This window comes from Psammomys obesus, unplaced genomic scaffold (assembly GCF_907164565.1).
Source record: "Psammomys obesus unplaced genomic scaffold, mPsaObe1.curated_primary_1811, whole genome shotgun sequence".
Lineage (NCBI taxonomy): Eukaryota > Metazoa > Chordata > Mammalia > Rodentia > Muridae > Psammomys > Psammomys obesus.
The window spans coordinates 4,625,630-4,645,332 of record NW_026596057.1 but is presented as its reverse complement, the minus strand read 5'-3'; the positions used below and the strand labels follow the sequence as shown (position 1 = coordinate 4,645,332).

At 46.0% G+C, this 19,703-nt stretch overlaps 2 protein-coding genes across 2 annotated transcripts in view; one reads left to right on the top strand and one right to left on the bottom strand.

The window, feature by feature from the left end:
* Cd247 (CD247 molecule) overlaps positions 1-7,266 on the top strand; it is a 69,510-nt gene extending 62,244 nt beyond the window's left edge. Inside the window, exons 2-8 of the mRNA XM_055624373.1 lie at positions 570-673; positions 1,835-1,891; positions 2,848-2,928; positions 3,971-4,006; positions 4,445-4,501; positions 5,153-5,188; positions 6,271-7,266. Of these exons, the coding sequence (XP_055480348.1) occupies positions 570-673; positions 1,835-1,891; positions 2,848-2,928; positions 3,971-4,006; positions 4,445-4,501; positions 5,153-5,188; positions 6,271-6,336 (437 nt within the window). The 3' untranslated portion in view covers positions 6,337-7,266. The remainder of the gene's footprint in view (positions 1-569; positions 674-1,834; positions 1,892-2,847; positions 2,929-3,970; positions 4,007-4,444; positions 4,502-5,152; positions 5,189-6,270) is intronic.
* A 2,187-nt stretch (positions 7,267-9,453) lies between these two features.
* Positions 9,454-19,703, bottom strand: part of Pou2f1 (POU class 2 homeobox 1) — a 144,585-nt gene continuing 134,335 nt past the window's right edge. The window contains exon 17 of the transcript XR_008722085.1: positions 9,454-18,753. The gene's annotated coding sequence lies outside the window, so the exon portion shown is untranslated. The remainder of the gene's footprint in view (positions 18,754-19,703) is intronic.

The window sequence follows — 19,703 nt, the reverse complement described above, 5'->3', positions numbered from 1 at the left end:
GAGAGAGAGAGAGAGAGAGAGAGAGAGAGAGAGAGAGAGAGAGAGAGAGAGAACAGGAGAGGCCCTGAGTTGGAATACGTAGGTTGTCTGGAACTTAGGCAGCACATGCTGGCCTCGAGTTCACAATCCTCTTGCCGCTTCGGTGCTGGCATTACTGGTGTGTGTCACTACACTAGACTTCACTGACAACTGCATTTAGATGACTCCACTCAATTTGTTGAGTTTCTGAGCCCCACATTTCTTAACCCCTGGAGTCTCTCTCTATGGGAAGGCCTTAGTTACCAAGGCCATGGCACCTTTCTGAGGGTCATAGTTCATAGCTGATGCGAGGGCTCACTTACAGCGAGCGGGGCTTCCATGTCACCAAAGCGGAAGTTTCGTGCGTAGCAGATGCTTTCATTTTTCTCCGAGCGCCCCCTTGTCCTTCTCAGGCTCGGTGGCCACCACGCCTGGTACCACACTGGCCACTGTAGGACCTACTGTCCTAGTCACATAGAGTCAGTCTGGGGAAGGAGGGATGTGTTCTGGCAAGCTTGAGCATGGCTGACCAGTTTCCTCTCTCGGCACAGCGGCACAGAGCTTTGGTCTGCTGGACCCCAAACTCTGCTACCTGCTAGATGGAATCCTCTTGATCTACGGAGTCATTGTCACCGCCCTGTACCTGAGAGCAAAGGTGGGTCTCCTTGGGCTCTTGAGGGAGGATGTATGGTGGGAGAGTCTCAGGCCTGGGCTTTGTTTTGGTATCCACGGGCAAGGCAGGTGACAGCCAAGACTGCACAGTGGGCGGGCTGAGGAGGTGGGGTATCAGTCTCTGGCAGACAGGGTGGGAGGGACAGTGAGCCAACAAATGCTGGGTGCATTAGTGAGGATAGGTACCCATGCCTGGATGCCAGAGTCCCATGGCTCCGGCTGGCAAACAGATGGCTTACACTCGGCAGTTAAGGACAAGAAGGTGAAAGGCCTCTTCTTCAGGCCCACTGTCGAGCTGCTAATCAAGGCCACATCAGCTTTTCTCTCTAAGCCTCAGTTTCCCTATCTGCAAATGAGTGGTGGGCAGAGCACTGGTCCCCAACAGGTGCACGAAACTGTGGCCTTTGTGGAAAGGACACATCTTGGGAGACAGAAGAAGTTGGATCCCTCCAGAGCACGATAGCACATTTCCTCCCTGGCATCAGATTTTATTTGAAATAAATAAATAAAGTCTTACTTTATTTCTTTACTCATTTTTAAATTCGGAAATAATCCCTAGCTGATCCGTAAGATTCTCCCCAGAGCACCGACTGTGAAACCCTGTAATTCCTCTCAGCTTAGGGGGCATGTGTGGTCATGTCAGCTCCGGGCACATGCTCAGGACACTAAAGCAAGCTACGATGTCTCCCCCTCAGGAAAAGGCTGGATGAGTGATGGTGCCCTCGGGCCTAGTTAATAGACAGCTTTTTGTAGCCACTGTCTACTCCGAGCGTCCTCAGGGTCCCCGGAAGAGGGACACAGGAGAGTACTCCTGGCTCTCGGCAGGCACGGATGGAGAACCTGGCACCTCTGCAGGCAGGGTGCGGGGTGGGGGTGGGAGCAAGGCCTTTTGCTTGGGATAGTTAACTTCTCCCAAGACTGAAGTTGTAGACAGTCAGGTCACAGGCAGGAAAAAGGACAACCAAGTTCAGAAGAGAGCTGCCATGCCTTGGGAGCCTGTGAGGGCTAGCCACAGCAACAAGGTATGCGCCGATTGTTGTCACCGTGCATGGAGGGGCTGTCCCCCAGCTCAGCACTGTAGCCAGCCCGATGATGGCTTTCTTGGAGATGGTGCTAAGCTGCGCTTCTCTCTCCCCTCCTGCAGTTCAGCGGAAGTGCAGACGCTGCCGCCTACCAGCAGGGTTCCAACCAGCTCTACAACGTAAGTTCCGGCTCTGCGGACCTGCCTGGAAAGCCTGGTCTCAGGAAACTCCAAAGCCAGGCTCAGCTTCCAGTCCGGTCCACAGCTTTTGCTGTTGGCCAGGTGGCAAGCTGTTGAACCTCGGGCTTCTAACTGGAGCAGCTATCATGCCTGTCCCACGGAGCTGCTATGAGGATGAAGAGCTTCAAGGATGAGCTGCGGGGCACAGCCCTGCCTTCAAAGGCTGCAGCACGGGGGGGTGGGGGGTGGGGGGTGGGGGTGGGGGAGTGGGAGGGCGGCCGGGGATCACACAAGTGCAGGGCCCCCCCCCCAGAAGCCTCAGTTTCACCTGCTAATGAAAGTGTATTATTCACCCCGTTAGACACATCAGCACGTGCTGACTTTGGGGCTCCGCCATGCGCCATCAAGGTAGCGGGTATTTTCTGAGGTGCTGGCACGAAGATGAAGCAGTACCTGCCACCTTTCTTGCCCCTGTAATTTTCCAAAAATTGCATTTACCGGAACTGAAGAGGTAGCGCTGAGTGCTGAGTGCTCTTGCAGGGGCCCTGGCCTTTTCCCCAGCACCTGCGTGGTGGCTCACAAACGCCTGCAAACCCTCGTTCCAGGGGACTGGATGTGTCTTCTGCAGGCATGTGGTACACAGACACACACATAAATAAAATGTAAACATTGCGTTTACTTTCTGTTGGGCTGTGCTCCACCTTCCTCTCTCTCTCTGTGTAACATGATGCACACATAAAAGGTCAGAGGAATTCTCCCCTTTCACCATGTGGGTCCTGGAGACTGAACTCAGATCTTTAGGCTGAGACTAGTGCCTTTCCCACTGAGATATCTCTTACCTTCCTTTATGCTCCTCCTTTTTAAATTTTTTTTTTTGGAGCCACCAGGTGGAAAAACAAACTGTAGTTTCGATTGATACGGCCCCATTTGCCTCAAGGTCCTGTTTCCTGTTCTAGGAGCTCAACCTAGGCCGAAGAGAGGAATACGACGTTTTGGAAAAGAAGCGGGCTCGGGATCCCGAGATGGGAGGCAAACAGGTAGGGAGCGCCTCTGCCTCTGGGTGTGTGGGCTCTGAGGGAGGGCTGCTCATACCAGCACAGTGGCCTCTAGACCCACAGTACCATAGACCGTAGGACCTGGGACAAGAGGATGACAAAGACCTGCTTGCCGCTGCCCCCTGCCTTCCTTCCTCATGAGGAGCCTTGGCACATTAGTGTGTCACTCCAGCCTTCACGTCTAAGCTCTGTCCACCTCCCCTCTGCTGCTCCTTGGCCGACACATGGCAGCACCAACTGTGCCATAGGGGCCCTGATGTCAGATACACACAGGGAGGGCTAAGCCGTGGAGAAGGAATTCTAGATTCAAAATGTTTAGAACATGTCCAGAACATGGCCACATCAGGCTCCAGGTTCCCGTGCTCTCTTGGCTTTGTAGACTCCACCCCTATAGGGAGGGGAAGGGCTGGGTGACTCCTCGACTAGAGGCAGGGCTCAGGACAGATGCCCAGCTTAAGGTCAGTACTACTCAAAGCTACCCATGTCCTCAAGTGTTTCTGCCCATGCCTGTCCACTCGGGCCTGGGTCCTGTGCTGGGTGTGGCAAACAGGAACATCCCCAACCCCTCAGGGTGTCTGGAAAAGGCAAGGAGGGAGGATGCCACTCTTTTCTGTGGCCACATCTCAGTAGGACCTGATGAGCACTGACTGGCTGCTGGCTCTGCCCTGACTGAGGTGACCCAGGCCAGGTCTCAGTTTGTGATGAGTGTGGGGTTACCTTTGCAAGGGGGCGGAAAGACCATCAGCAGAGGAAGGTCTGCCCAGGAGGGAATGTGAAGAGTGTGCACAGGTATGCGTAGCCAAGCATGAGCTGTGGAGCTGCAGCCAGGGCCCAAGGCGAGCCTGAACAAGGCTGTGTGTATGCGTGTGTGTGTGTGTGTGTGTGTGTGTGTATGTGTGTGTGTAAAGGAGACTGAGAGCTGAGCCATAGGACAAGGCAGTGAGCGGGTAAGGCAGCATGGGGTTGATTATGCGTTCCAGCCTGGATTCTCTCTACCTCATCTCTGCCCCTTTCTGTTCCTCAGCAGAGGCGGAGGAACCCCCAGGAAGGCGTGTACAACGTAAGTATGGGAGACTTCACCATTCACCCCACAGAGCTGGAAGACGGCTGGAGGAGGGGCTGCCCCCTCTCCAGTCTTTCTGTCCAGGCCATCCTTTCCCTGGATGGTCATGTGTCACATGCTGGTAGCTTCAGAAAGTCCCCTTAAGCTGAGCAGTGTCCCAGAACCTCATCTTTGTCTTGTTGCTGTCCCTGAGCCTTGATGTATAGTTCCAAAGCCTTTCTCTCTGCGTCTAACCTGAATTGTCTAGTGTACAGAGCAGGTGGATCAGAAGATTCCACCATCAGGCCGAGAAGCACGGTATAGAGTTGTTTGTGGGCAGCATGGATAAGGCTTGGAGCCTCGACGACTGGAGCCTGCCAGCTTGGGAACCCGGAGGCTTCTGGGGGAAGGCCCACTCTGTATCAGCTAAGAGGTATGCCACTTCTCTTCCTCCAGGCATTGCAGAAAGATAAGATGGCAGAGGCCTACAGTGAGATCGGGATGAAAGGCGAGGTGAGTGCTGCTGCTCCCTGACGCCCCAGGATTCCTTCTGGTCTTTCAGACATTCCAGCCAGTCTTCCTTTCCCACCCATTCCTCCTCCAACTGAGAAAAGCCCATGTGACAGCTGCCATGGGGTCCCCTGGTGGGGGAAGGGTGAGGAGGATGAAAGTGTATGGCCCCTTGTTCATTAATGATTTCATAAGAATTTCAAAATACCAAGGCCAGAGCATTGAGTTCCTCTGAGTCGGGGTTCCTGTGCAACCCTGTGTGGCCAGGGCCTTCCACAGGGAAGACTTGAACTCCCCTCAGGAGGAGCAGGGTGAGGACTGGCTCTGCATCAGAACCATCTTCTGGTTGCTGTTCTCAATCAGCCTTTCCGATGGCACAAGATATCGGAGTCATGGGGAGGTTCATTTATTCCAGGCAGCCAGCAATATATGCTGCCCAGAACCCAAAGATCTGACTTGGGCAGAATGAACCGGGCCCCTATCGGATCCACGGGTCACCTTATTCTATGGAGGCGAAGGTCTGCCTAGTGGCCTCAGGCCTCTTCTCTATTGGGGGAGGGAGGGATGCTGGTCAGGAAACATTCCATCCTGATCCCTTGAGTAGGGGCAGTTGTGCGGCCGCTGACTCTCTTCCTTTCTAATCTCGGTTCACAGAGGCGGAGAGGCAAGGGCCACGATGGTCTTTACCAGGTAAGAGCTGCTGCCCCCTCCCGGGCAGTACCATCTGACTTGGGGTAACATTGAAGCTACTATCCGCTTGCTTCCTGATGATACCAGTCTTGTCAACAGCCAGGGAGAGCAAGCCCAGGCCACACAAGCAGACCAGAGGCCAGTCCACTGCCATTACGTTTCCACAGCTGGGTGGGGACTCAGCTATGGAAGCCACATGCCATATGGGTAGGGCAGACAATAGCAGCTATCTAGATGATGGGAAGGGAGGCCCTGGAGGTACAGGCAGAAATAGGAAAAGGGCCCTACATGGGTGACTATTTCCTTCGTCTACTGTTAGCTTAGCTCTGCCCCCCAATTCCAAGATTTAGTAAGACCTAAGAGAGTGGGCAGGAAGATTGAACAACAACAAAAAGGCAGTTTCAAAAGAAAAACTGTTACTGTAATTAGATGCCTGTTTTATGTAAATCAGTGCAAGTGATTATGCAAACTATGTGCAGAGAACCTACTTTTCTAAAAAGGGATCGCCAGTGGCTTCATCTTTCTTGTTGCTGGGCTTGCCTGAGTGCCATGATATCCAAAGCTGCTCACTGGCTTACCTTTCCAGTCCCTGGAACAGGGAGAGAGGACTTCCAGCCAGACTGTGTCCAGCGTAGGCCCCCTGTCCAAAGAATATACCACAGGTTCCAAAGCCTGGAAGCTCCTGGATATGGGCTGAGGTCAAGGAGCAGCTACTTTCCCTGTGGCTGCTCCAGACTTTTCTGTGGATCCTTGTACCAGATTCTCTGGTATCTCCCAGATTCTAGCTCAGTATGTGACATGGGGAAGCTGCCTTCCTCTGCTTAGATGGGAAGTCTGATGGGTCCTGGTGCTGCACAGTACAGTATTGAGAAAGAGTTGAGGAAGGAGCAAGAATCAGGATTGAAAGGGGTTGCTTCAGAGCCCATCTTTCTGCCAGCATTCTCAGGCAAGACTCCCACCTGTGGCACGAGGGGACCTTCTCGGGCTCTGGGAACCCGGCTGTGGGAACCACGGATGAGCTACAGATTGTAAACTTGTACCTGTGGGCTCCTGCTCATTGTTCTGTGATTTGCTTTCACCAGGGGCTCAGCGCTGCCACCAAGGACACCTATGATGCCCTGCATATGCAGACCCTGCCCCCTCGCTAACAGCCAGGGGATTTCCCACTCACAGGCCCCACCTGATGACATCAATTGTGAAGGACGGAGACAAAGCATTTACAATTCAGTTTATTAATTTCGCAGTCACCGTTTTACGAAGAGGACGATTCCAGTCATCACGTTTTTCTTCTACAGCTCCAAAGCGCCCTACACAGAATGTCATCCCTGGACTCTTTAAAGGGAGAGTCCCTCTCAGTCTCATACCACAGCCCTGTTCTTGGGTCTTCTGGCAGGCCCCTCTCACTGCAGAGCCAAGCCCTAGCCAGGGGTCGGGGGTGGGGCATTACCATACTTCCTCTCATAGCTGAGTTCAGTTTGCTTTGTAAAATCCCCAGAGAAGCCCCGGGTACTGTGTGTGTATTGTTCCAGTGGTATTGACTTGCTTCGCTCCTGCTGTAAAATCTGGCTTCTGTTGTCATCCTTCCCAGTGGCAAGATAACATGTAATTAGGCCACATTGTGAAAGGTCTGAGGGGGCCCTGGCAAGTGTCAGTGGTGGCTGAAAGGGAAGCCACATGCAGGGGAGCAGTTACAAGGGGCCTCCTTCCATCCTTTCCAAATCTCCTTACCATTGTGCCAGGTATCCTGGGAGTAACGAAAAGATGCTTTACCTTCATGGATACCATGCTCTTAGAGCGCAAATGGTTTGCGCACATAGAGGCATGGAAAGCAGGATGTCATCACTGACAATGAACTAAGCCAAGTGGGTGAGAGAAAATGAGCAAGTCCCACCTTCTTCCAGGGACTCCGCTCAACCCCTCTTGAGTGGCAGGAAGACCCAGACCACCCAGGTCTGCAGGTACAATGACAGACTCAGTCAGTAGACTGCAACCTCATGGTATAATTAAAGTGCCTGTGCCCATGGATAGAGAACCTGCTGATCTCCTGGGTTTTAACTTATACTGGCTTGCTAAATAAAGCCTCGCTATTTTGCATAATAAATGCTTTGCTAAAAATGTTGTTTGAAGCCTTACTTCAGTGGTGAAGCCTGGGGTAGCGATGGAGACAAGAAATCCGTAGGCTGCCTCTGCAGAAAGTGAAAAATTACTGATTCAGTTAGATGGGTACCAGTACATGAAGCCATTCAAGCTGTACAAGCTGCCGGGAGGCAGTGTCTGTGCAGAATGCAGCATTAGGCTATGCCTCCATACGGGGAAATGCCCAGTCAAAGAATGGAGGCCTGGTCTTCTAACTGGAACAGCAGAGGATGGCGGAAGGACTTCCCAACGTGAACCTCACGGTGGAGAGCAGGACAGCTCGGGGGAGTAACACTGAGCAGAGCATCCAGGAGTGACAGCAGCTGCCATGGCATTCATGTGGGTGGAGCATGGACAACATTATTTTTAGGTCAGCCTCCCTCACCAAGAGACCTCAGTACTGCCTTCTCTAAGTGGGGCGTCTCTTACATAACTCCCAGTTCACCAAGCCCAACTAATGAGAGAGGAAAAACTGAAATCTGTACCCTTTTCAAAAACAGAAATCCAAGGCTATCTGTTAAAAGGCACCGAAAAATTAGGGATTCCAACAATCTTAGCAGCGTATAAAGGCTTTCTACATGCAACCCGGTCTTGCAGGGGCTGTCCACTCACCTCTAAGGCTGAGGTTAGGGTCTTTAGAAACAGTGTGTCTGATATCCTGGCCTGGTCTGGGCCTCATATCAAGATCAGCGGATTGAAGATGGGTGGAAAAATAAGAGTTTGACCCAGTTGTTATGAACGTGTCTCTTAGGCAAAGGGGAGAGCTGGCAGTGAGCTACCGGGCAGGGGATCTTACCTGCAGTATAAATACAGAAAAAGCCAGCTGTGAGGGAGCTGAGCAGGTCAGACAGACTCACAACATCAGAGTCAGGGAAGCAGAGTTGCTGGGAGATGTGTCACCATGTCCAAGGTGACACTGCTTATTTCTGGGACAGGCAGGACTCCTGCCCTGCCTGACACCTGGCAGTCAACTTTCTGTAATAGGGCCAATCTTCTATTGTGGATACTACTAGCTGTAAGATACGGAGTACTATCATTTGGTTCAGAGGGTTTAAAACAAACAGTCCTATTTCACGGTTAAAATGTAAAGCCATGTATCGTTAAAAAAAAAAAAAAAGAGGGCTGGAGAGATGGCTGAGTGATTAAGAACTTGTTCCTGGTCTTTGGAATGAGAGACGGCTCTTCACAGGGCAGTGCCTCATCACCTTACCCCACAGAGAGTACTATGGGGCCCTGGAAGCAGCTAAAATACAGCTACTTTGTCACAGTCTCAGTCCTTATTAGAGTCTCTTAGGTATGAAGATGCCATTGTCTCTACTGAAGAGGATGTTGAAAATTTGAAATTACCTTAAAAAATAACTTTACAGACTTACATGCAAGACATAAATATTAGAAGGGAAAGAATGGGGGAAAAAGTTGATTTAGGAGCTAAAGAAAGGCAGGGCTTCTGTATGTCTTTTGGCTTTGACACTCTATCACTTTGAGATGGGGTCTTGTCAGCATATGGCTGTCAGGGGCACTTCCCAAAAGCTCAAGTCTTCTCTCTTTGGGGGAAGTATAGGATTCCATTTTCCTTATGCAATTGGTGGTTGGATGAAGTGCCAGATGATTAGCTGTCTAGAAGGCAGAAATTTAGGCACACAGCAGGACGAGAGACCAGTTGGGATGTGCCACCTTCAGAGGATTCTCTCCCACCATTCCTGGTTCAAGGCCTGGGAAGAAATGCTGGAGGCTCCTGGTCCTGTTAGTCAGCCAGGCAGCCAACAGAGCCAGGAGAGTCAGGCTCAACCCCTGTTACACACAGTGAGACTGAGCTTTGAGGATCCTTGCAGCGTCAAGTCAAAAGCCTGCGTGTTTGATCCTACAAAGCAGCCAGCTCTGAAGGAGACTACTGCTCCTTAACTCGGGGTTCCACTAAACCCCACGGAGGGTGTGGAGAAGGAAAAACAGTGACCAAAGCTTATTAAGAAAGCCAGGTGGGGAGTATGAGGCTAAGGTGCTTAGGTTCTGAGGTTCTTAGGAAGAGCTGTGGGGAGAAGTGATTTGGAGGGCCCGTGTGAGTAGCTGTGCATATGCCCGTGTAAAGCAGCAGAATACCGGGCAACAACTTCACAGAGACACAGACAATGTGAAAACACTTGGAAAATGGTTTAATGTTTTACAACAGAAATTGGAACTGTACAGTTACAGTAAGTTTAATATATATAAAAAATTACAGCAGACAAATGCATCTACACAAAACCCACCATTTCATTCTGTTTCACTGGCATCCACACATTCTCTCCAAGCCCCAGCCCCTCTGGCAGCCCCAGGAGGGGCAATCACATAAAGGGCACTTTTTAAAGAGACAGCACCGCTCATAGTCTCCACCATTTCCCCAGGCCTCTGGAGGCATCAGCTAATCCCCAAGAAGTCGAACTGTTTGTGTTTCAGGTTTTCCAAACCAAGAAAAACACATTTCCCAGGGGCACAGATAACAAGGGCCAGTGCTCCAGGCTACCAGCTGATTTTGATAAACTATCTCCATCAAAGGAGAAATGGCACAGATGCTCTGTGGCAGTGGGGCTACACAGCCACCCAGACTGCAAAGCCATCTTAAGGAGAAATGTAAGAGGACACCCAGTAACTACGCAGGAATTGCCATCGCTTCATCAAGCTTCTGGGCAATTCTGCAAAGAATCATGTACATCATATTGTAAGTTTCCACAAAGAAGAACTCAAACTCACATTTTAAAGTACATAAAATAACATATTTTGGGAGGCCAAGGTACCAATTCCCCTTGTGTTCCTCCCTTGACAACAGTGGAAAAACACCCCTGAATCAATATTAATTTAAAAAAAAAAAAAGAAGGAAAAAAGAAGTGGGGAAGATTCTTAAAGACAGAAATAAACATCTTCAGAAAAACACAATCACCGTCTCTTTAAAAGCGGACCCCAGCTGGGCAGTCATGATCCCACGCTCACGTGGACACTGGTGGAGATTGTTACTGAATAGTATGTACACTCAGAATCTTTCATTTTTATTATCAACACCTAGGCAGTGAAAACTGTTATGTTAATACATACAGACACACCCAAAACATACAAAAATACTATTATTTCAAACTACCAAGAATAAGACAGCTCAATTATTTCATGCTATGACTTTAAGAGCATTACACTGAAACAAACAAGAAGTTAAACGACATTTTTCTTTTAATATCCTGGAAATATACCAAAATATACATCTAAGCTTTGGAATTACTGAGGTTAGACTAATGCAAGTGCTGGGTAATCGTACTTAATACACAAGTCTAAGGTTCTGCAGGAAAGAAATTGTCTTTGGTATCTGCATCAGGCTAGTATTATTAACATTTGGATTTTGCTTTGGGATAGAGCTTGTATGACCCTAGAACCAAACCCCCCCTCCCCCAATCAACTGAGATTAGAAAGATCCATGTAAAAATTTCCTTCATTTGCGACTCCCTAACCCACCCACCCCAAGTTAAAAAGTCACAGGCATCTACCTAGCACAAAGGTTATGAAATACAATGCATAGTTGCACAGTGCGCTGCAAAAGGAAACAAAACTACAAATAAGATAAGTCTGATAATCATTCTGCATGTTTCCTCACAAACAGGACAGCCACTTCCAAGCAGTTCCAGTAACAGAAAAGAGAAAGAAGGCTTAGAAGGGCCCTGGGTGGAGACCCTGCCCCAGAGGAGAAAGCACCCAGCAGAGCAGCCAATCCTGTGCCAGCGTCTTCAGCTTCCCCACTCTGTGGAGTCTGTGGCCACCCTGTAGCAACTCCCAGCTCTAAGGCTCTGTGCTAAGCTCTGGGGGTGACCCTGGCTGCCATCACATGGGTCCCATGAGTTGTGATGGTGATGAGATTTTGGCTTTTGTAAAATCTGATGTGCCAATTTCTTTCATGCATGCTCTGCTCACCAAGCGGGTAAGGGCCAAGAATACTAAGCATGCACCTGAACAAAACCCTCAACTTGGAAAGAAACTTGCTTGTCCTTTTGAGCTGACCAGAAGTGTCCCCACCTATCCTTGGGCATGCCTCGAAGTGCCAGGATACCACAGACTGGGTTGAGGCCGAAGACTTCCCTTTTCTTTGGTTTTTTTGTTTGTTTTGAGTTTATACAATCATTAAGAAATCTTTGGTTTTGGCTGGAAATGGAAAGACAAAACAAAACAAAGAAACCACCCTCCCCTGGCTTATAGCAGCAGTATTATGACCTGGCCTGGCTAAGCTTTTTTCTCCCCAACTTTGGGGATGGGAATTGCAAGTTAAGAACTACATTCAAAGAAAAACGTTGAAAGGGCCGGAGATGCAGCGTCCAGAAAGCCCGTTGGATATAAGATTGTCAAATAATAATAATTATAATAATATTAATAATATAAACTTAAAGATTTGGAATTATTTTTTGGTCATGTCACACAGGAAACAAGTGAAATGTATATGCGGCAATCAGCTTAAAAGAACCTTTGGTGTCTTTTCTACCAAATCCTGGCAATGAACAGAAACCCAAGGCTTCAGAGGGGAAATGTCAGCCTTGACCCCACTTGGAAAAGGCAAGGACAGAAGCTGATGTGTATCCAGCAGCTAGAAATAAGGGGCAGACTGGGGAGAGGCCAGCTGGCAGTCCTTGAAGGCAAGATGGTGGGGGAGACATGTTAAGAGACCTGTGAAGATCCCTGGCAATGAAAAGAAACACAAGATTGCAATTTGCCCTCAGTTTGTAGTAGCTTCAAAGAGACATTCAGAGGCTTGAGGTGGGTGGGGAGAGGGGTTGTCCCACCCTAGGTGACAGGTCTAGTGATGCTATAGGCCAGAGTTTAATGTTGCTGAGAAGAGGGAGGGCAGACTTGGCAACTCTGTAGGGCTGAGAGGAAGTTAAAGCAAGTCACTCAGTCACGAGTTAGAAATGAGGTATACAACAGCTCCTGGACAAGTGGTGGGCAGAGAACCCCACACTTACTCACCTAGCCTCCACTACCACAGACGAGAGGAATGGCTGAGGCCCACTGTGGGGACAGGGTACCTCCCTCAGTGAGCCTTCCTGTGGACTGAGTAATGCACACATTCCCATGGAAGCAGACGTAAGGAGTGAAAAGAAGTCTTTCTCCTGCCATCTGGTCTTAGAGGAGACCATTTACCATTCATATTGTAGAAAGCCAATGTTGTAATATGGTCACAGTCTTGGAGGACATGCCACTCCCACTCCCACATTGTTTGCAACTTACCTAACCAGGCTAGCACTAACTAGCTCACTTCACCTAGAAAGCATGTGCCTTCTGCAGACTCCTGTAGGAATGGAAACTAAGACACACCTCCCCCAGCCAACCTACTACAGTGCTCCTAACAGACACTTACCAGTGTGCGAAAGTGCACTTCATTTCCTCCTATAATTTTCGGGGTCTGAATGGGCATTGACTGCCCACTGTTATCTTATGAGATCATATAAAGAACTCCCATGCACAGACGCTTCCTTGTTGAAATAGCACTGTAGCCAGCTGTCTGCCTGCAGACCTTGGGATACAGTGATGGAGATCAAAACCACTGTCAAGTTAGGAAAGAAGCTTGAAGCTGCTTTTGTGAGGTTGTGGCTATATTAAACAGTGATGAACAAGTAAAGAAAACATGAAAAACTTTGCAGCAGACCTCAGCTCCTCCCTCCCCTCCCTTAGTACATTAGTTTGGGGTTTGTAAGTTTCTGACAGTGTCCTGGATTTGAACCAGAAGGTGACAAGGGAGGTGGAGTCCTGTGCAGTGTGGGCAGACTCAGAGATGCAGAAGAATCATAAACTGTTTCCCGCCCTGAACCTGGGAGCTTCATTTTCACAGTTGAAATGATGTTTATGATGCATACATTGGTACCCACAGCATTTGTTTCAAGTGCTCTTATTTTCAATATCCCTATTCCATATAAACCTACCTAATGCTTTGAAAAGTCACACAACATTAACACTACATCTATATAATGTCAGAATAACAAGTAAAGCTTTCATGAAGTTTAGCAACCTGATCACGTTTGTTGGCCTTTTGGTTTCTCCCTGTCTATGTTTATGCCTAATAATGAACTTAACTTCCCAGAGGCCATATCCTAAAAACACCACGGAGCAAAACAGCACTACAGGAGTAAGAAACTATCACGTGGCTGTAGTCCGTTCTTCCTAACTAAATACTGTTATCTAACAGGTTGGATGGGTACTTTTATTTGGAAGAATTAGATAAAGGAAAATAAAAATTCAACTACTTTTCTTTTTGGACTCCCCAAGTTTCTTTCTTGGCAAGAACATCAATGTTAGGCTGAATAACTTGACTCATTTTCACAGAGCAGCAGGGAGGAACAGTATCAATCTCTTCCCAAAGCCAGAGAGACCAAAAGAACGACTTCCAAGAAGTAAGGAAGGAGTGAAGGAAATGGGAAGAACAGAGACAAGATAAAGCTCTTCTTTTCCAACCTCAGTGTTTTGCTTTATCCCCTCTGACTGTTTGGAAAGCTTGAGAATAAGCAATGGTATAACAGTGTCTTTGGTATCAAAATCAAATCCCACTCAAGTTCTGTGAGACGGGACATTTATCTAAAAAAAAAAAAAAAAAGTTCTTGAGATATAGTTTATATTAGGACTAGGGAGCCAAGAAATTCTGTCCCAGAATGAGGGCAGAAAGGTTTAATTTTTCCCTAAGCTAACATAATTTCTCACTCACATGTCCCACAAGAAGGAGCAACACTTCCCCCAACTTATCAACCAATCCTTGAACGGCACGCCTTATTGCAGGTGCCAAGTGTGCGGCTAGCTCTCAACTTCTTGGTTTGAGTTTTCTTTTGTTTGTGTTTTGGTCTAAACAGAATAATCCCTGGTATAAGAAAAGGAAATAAAGTTTTAAAGCTGTTGGGCTACTACTAGTACAGCATTCACTAACATGGCAGAGATGACTCATTTTACCTTAATTTTCCTAGATCAAGATACATCACTCACCTCTCCACTCCTCTCCAAATTCCTTGGGTACATGTCTCTATCTGTCTCTTTTCACCTGCAAACCTGGACATGCACATACTCTTCCTTTGCCTAAGCTTTGCTATGTACAGAGGTAATGGATCACCAGGAGAGGCTGGTGGGTCTGGGGGTGGGGCATGACAGCCACAGACACAAAGGGTTGTAAATCTGCCCCTGGGCATCCTGAACCTACTGGACACCTCACATCACCTGCATGGTTCTGCACATTGTGCTGCATATCAGATCGTAAAGGCCTCAAACCCCCAACCCAATCATAGGGAATATCAAGTTTCCTTTGGCAAGAAAGATATAAAGAAAAACAAATACACACAAGCAGTATTTTCCTTCTAACATAATCAATTTCTCCTTTCTCCCAACCCAACCCTCCCTGACCCTATAAACAGGATCCCAAATACATACAGCATCAATCATGTTCATCAGTCATAATAAACATTAGTTCAACTAAATACTACAGCTAGAATTATTTCCACTATTTATAAATTTTTTTTTTCTTATGCTTATTTGGTTTCTCAGTCTAAAGCCAGTTCTGCAACAATGCTAAGCTATGCTGAGGTATTTTATGAAGGTGCCAGAAGCCGATACCCACGAGCATTATTCTCACAGATTAAGGTACCACACCACTCAAAAGAAAAAAGGGAAGGAAAAGAGGCAGAGAGATCCAGATCACTGAATCAACATGTGACTCACTCAAACTTACTGCTTCCAGTAAAGGCCAGGAGAAGAGTCAATCTATGGAACTAGCTCATGAATAGAGCAATGGTTACAAACAAAACAAAACAAAACAAACAAACAAACAAAAAAAACCCAGATCACAAATCATACCAAATATTGGGTGCAAACTGGACAGCTTCTGAGGAACAGGTTCCCTGCCCTTCTGGAAGAACCTTACACTTACTCTCCATGGATGAAGAGGATGAGGCAAAGAGGATTCCATCAACCTTTAATAATGACAGCAACTCATTTTCACTTTTTCAATTCATGCTATGTGTGTACTGTGTGTGCCATCCATGCAAAACCTATGGAATAGTGGCTCTTATTCTCAGAGGAATGGCAAAGAATTACTTTTCCTCCTCAAATTAAAAGAAACTATTAATAAAGTCTTACTTTTACAAGTATCTGAAAATGATTTTCAAAACAGCCAGGGCTCTCACTCTCTTTTGGTTTTTGAGACAAGGTTTCTCTGTATAGCTGTGGCTGTCCTGGAACTCACTCTGTAGACCAGGCTGGCTTTGAACTCAAGAGATCCTCCTGCCTCTGCCTCCCAAGTGCTGGGATTAAAGATGTGCATCACCAGGGATCTCTTTTATAACATGGCAAATGCTGTTCATACCCACAAATAAAAGTAAACTCATAACAGTTATGAGTAAATTATTACATCAGTTTCTGCCCATGTGGATAATTACAGGTCTCAGGTCTTTTAGTATTTTCCTCCCATTAGTATTGGTCATCTTTGATGTTTTCAGTTCTATAGAGTTTGAAGAATAAGTACATTCTATGTTCACCAACTTCAGAGGCCAGATTAAGGTTCTGTTCAAGTGTTCCTAATGAGTTGCTGAGGTCCTTTCTTCCATCTTACCAAGTGCTCACATCATAGACTAGTCTGTGAGTTCCTCAGGGCCAGGGTCACCTCAGGCTACCAGCATCAAACTGTGTTCTGCACTGTTGGACAGCATTTCTCCTATCTCAGGGAAGAACAGGAATAGGTATCTCTTTGCCTAAGTTCAATGACCTTATTTCTCTCTTAGTCAAGAAAGATTTGTGAGGATGACATGGCTTAAGAAGAACTTCTTTTTTTTTTTTTTTTTGGTTACATAATATCTTTATATCTACAAATGTACCTGGCGTTTCCAGCAAGTTAAATGTTTAATGATTGAGCTGAACTAAAGTAACATCAAGCAAAACCCTGTGCTTCTGGATAATGAAGAGATTATTTCCCCTATCTTCCCAAATAACTGAAGGATAGATAACAGACATAATAACATTAAAGAGGTATAATTGTGCTTTTTTCCTAAAACAAATGAATGATGATGTAGAACATATTGGCAAGATGATCACACCCAAAATCTTTAAACTGATACTGTCCCTTTAAAAAATTTCTAATAAAGCTTATGAAATATATACAGGCTGGTTCTACACAAGATGAAAGCCAGATTCCTTTGGTTCCATTCTGGAGTAACAACTTACATCAACAGGATGGTACTGACCTTTCTGACAACAGATAAAAGGAAGTTAATGGATAGAATAATGTTTCCTCATTCTACAGAGCTGCCTATAGGGCTTCAGAGACATTCAAACTAACACAACACTCTACTCTTCCTAGGACAGTAATACTGTTCTTGTGAGAAGCCTTTCAGATCTTTCTGTTGTCATTTGGATTCACATAGGGAATAAAGTTTATGCCCAACTGCACTGCTTAAACAGGATTAAAGCATTACATTCACTACTCTCCAGGGAGGGCCCATTATCACAGGCAAATATAGTATCCCCAAAAATGCATTTCAAGTTAGTCTTTGGCTTACTATGTGCTAACTAAATTCAGGAATGAAATAAAGCGAACATAAACGACAAGGGGAGGAAAATAAGAATGAAATAACAAGTTGTAACAACGTATCTGGAGTTTCTTTTGTTAATGCAGAAACGCAACTGAACACCTCTTTCATAGTCAAATGACCCCTTTAGTTTCCAGACTCCCTCATAAAAGGCAGCTAAACATTTTAACTCTGAGTACTTTAGCTTAGAAGACAGTTCAATCAGTTCAAAAAGCATCTGAGATCATAAAAGAAAAAAAAAAATGGAATCAAGTAAAAAATAGGCAAGGTGTTTGTGAAGTGGTAGGGAACAGAATGTTTAGGGATGGTGATGGAAGGTGAGTTTAGCCTGAACACCCACGAGCAGGTTTAGTAGTGTTTCATGAATACATGTATAAAGTACCTTTCATTTTACAACTTAATTTTAAATACATTAAAAAGGGGAGGAAAAAAATTAAAGTAACCTTTGTCTAAAGATGTTTTCTTCTCAGTACAGTATTTATGCTGGTTTTAAGGTCTATCTATCCTCAAATGAACTACATAAAAAGGCAGCAATCCTTTCTCAAACTGACTAGACACTACAAACAGGAGGGCTGACTGGACTGACACAGCTTAGTATCATTTTTAAAACCGAAGTCTACGGGGGAATCTTCTTTGGGAAAAAGATTCTTTTAACCACAAAGGACAAAACAAAACAGTCTTTCTCCGTCCTTCTTAACTCCCTGGCCAGGTCTCTTGGGACTCTAGACTTCCTTTGGTAGCAATTTTGGAAATTAATGCTATAACTTTTAATCTGTATGGTGGGTAATTAGCATTGTTCTCCCTGAATTCTTCCTCCTAACTTCATCATTCCAAAGGGAGGGACTCTCTGCTAGGGGCAGAAACAGTACTGACAGTCCTAAAATCACATGCACATACTAAAGTTAGAGCGTTAAGTCAAGATAAAAGATTAAATTAATAAGAAAAAGCTGATGGGGAGGAGAGAAATTAGTAAGTGACACAGCCATTCTATTTACACAGTCACCTAAACAAACTAGCTAAAAATCAAGGTAATGTCTGCCCAGAGGATATTACAATTTACCAATACAAAAGATTAAAAATAAGCAGCAACTTTCACATAAAATTAATCAAGAAAACTGAATAAGAAATTGTCAGTAGCATCTATCTCCTCAATGTATTTGAACTGCACATTATAATTAGTCCATTAGTACAGCAGCTTGCTAAAAATTGACTTTGGTTCAAGCTTAGTTTAAAAAATAAACAAAACAAAACAACACAAAAAAACCACCCACTCCATACAAAAATAGGTGGATGAGCATCTGTTAGCTCCCTGCTTGCAGTTCACTGATTTTTCGAGGGATTTTAGGAAAAGTTAAGGGTAACAGAAATTATTTGGAGGTGAAAATTAAATACTCTGGGAAATAAACAAAAGGAGCTCAAGAAAAATTTAAAGGGGACCAAAATGTTTCTGACCTTTAATATTAATATGACCTTCTCCCAACTGATTCACAATGAAAGGTACACACTTGTGTCTGTGTTACTGCCTTTCTGCGTAACAGTACAGGCAGACAAACGCACAGAATCCAAGTTTTCTGTGGACACAAGCAAAGCAATCAGAAGGCAAGTCACTCTCAGCTCAAAGTGCAGACCACCAGAAACTGAAGCAAGCACCCTCAGACACCAGATGGAAACCTTTAACTCCAATAAGGACAACTTAGATGAGCTTCATTGCAGTGATCCAGTCATTTGTGAAAATTCTGGTATAGATAGTATAATAATAGCACATTGGCAAAGGGGGGAATTTAATCTCTAAATTACCCTCATTCATCTTCATCCATTTTCACAAGCTCTTCCTTTTCAATGGGCTCATTTATGTAGTCTAGAAACACCCTAAAAACAATTACAGGAGCAAATCACTTTTTTACATTAAATAAGAGATGTGTGTCGTCATCAGATCTACATAGCAGGGGCATAACAAACCAGGAGACTTCAGGCTTTGAAGTTCCTGCTCAGCTTTTCTCTGAGGTTCTACAGCTACCTTGCCCAGCCAGGAAAGTGCCTCTGTCAATTAGAGAACTGAGGAAAATCTCAGGCTTAGAGAAACATGTGAGCCACTCAGTGGACAGGAAGTCTGTGACTCTCTAGAGGAAAAGGTGGCAAACTCAGGCTCTTCATATTGGCCTCTCTGGGAAATGTAATTAGTAGGAAACAGTCCAACAGAATTTCCTTAGAAAAAAAAGGAAGAGATTTGTTTCCCAATTTCAGTAAGTCAATTTGAGCTTGACCAGGTAAGTTAAAGGAAGTTTGGATGAAAAATTTTCATAAAATGAAAACAAACAAGCAAACAAACAAATATCAACAGTAGGAGCATTTTTTTTTTTTTTTAAAGCGATCAGGAGAAATTAGGAGAGCCACCAAGTCAGGTGTCTGCAGTAGTCTTTGCTCTTCGGAACCAAACCCTGCCCTGCAATAGGCACAGCTGTTCCCATCGGAAGTAGCAGAGAGCAGCTCTGTTGCACCGCAGGGTCTGGGCCTCAGGGCTGCTCAATGATTTGGGGGTGAGTGAGAGCTACAGTTCAGCAGGAATTCCTTCCTACACAAAAGTGCTCCAAAGGCACCACCTGATGGGGGAGGGGTGTGTGTGAAGTAGGAGTGTTTGCACACACTGCCTTCAGCTTCTGCACCAAGCCTCTTGCATAAGTGGCAAAAGAAAATCATTTTCTAGCACCTCTGTAAGAGTCATCAAGGATAAGGAAACCAGCAAGAACATTCCTGGAAGTTAAGAACGTGGGTCTCCCTTTATCCCCAAACCCTCCCTCCCCACAGTGTGGGAGCTCACT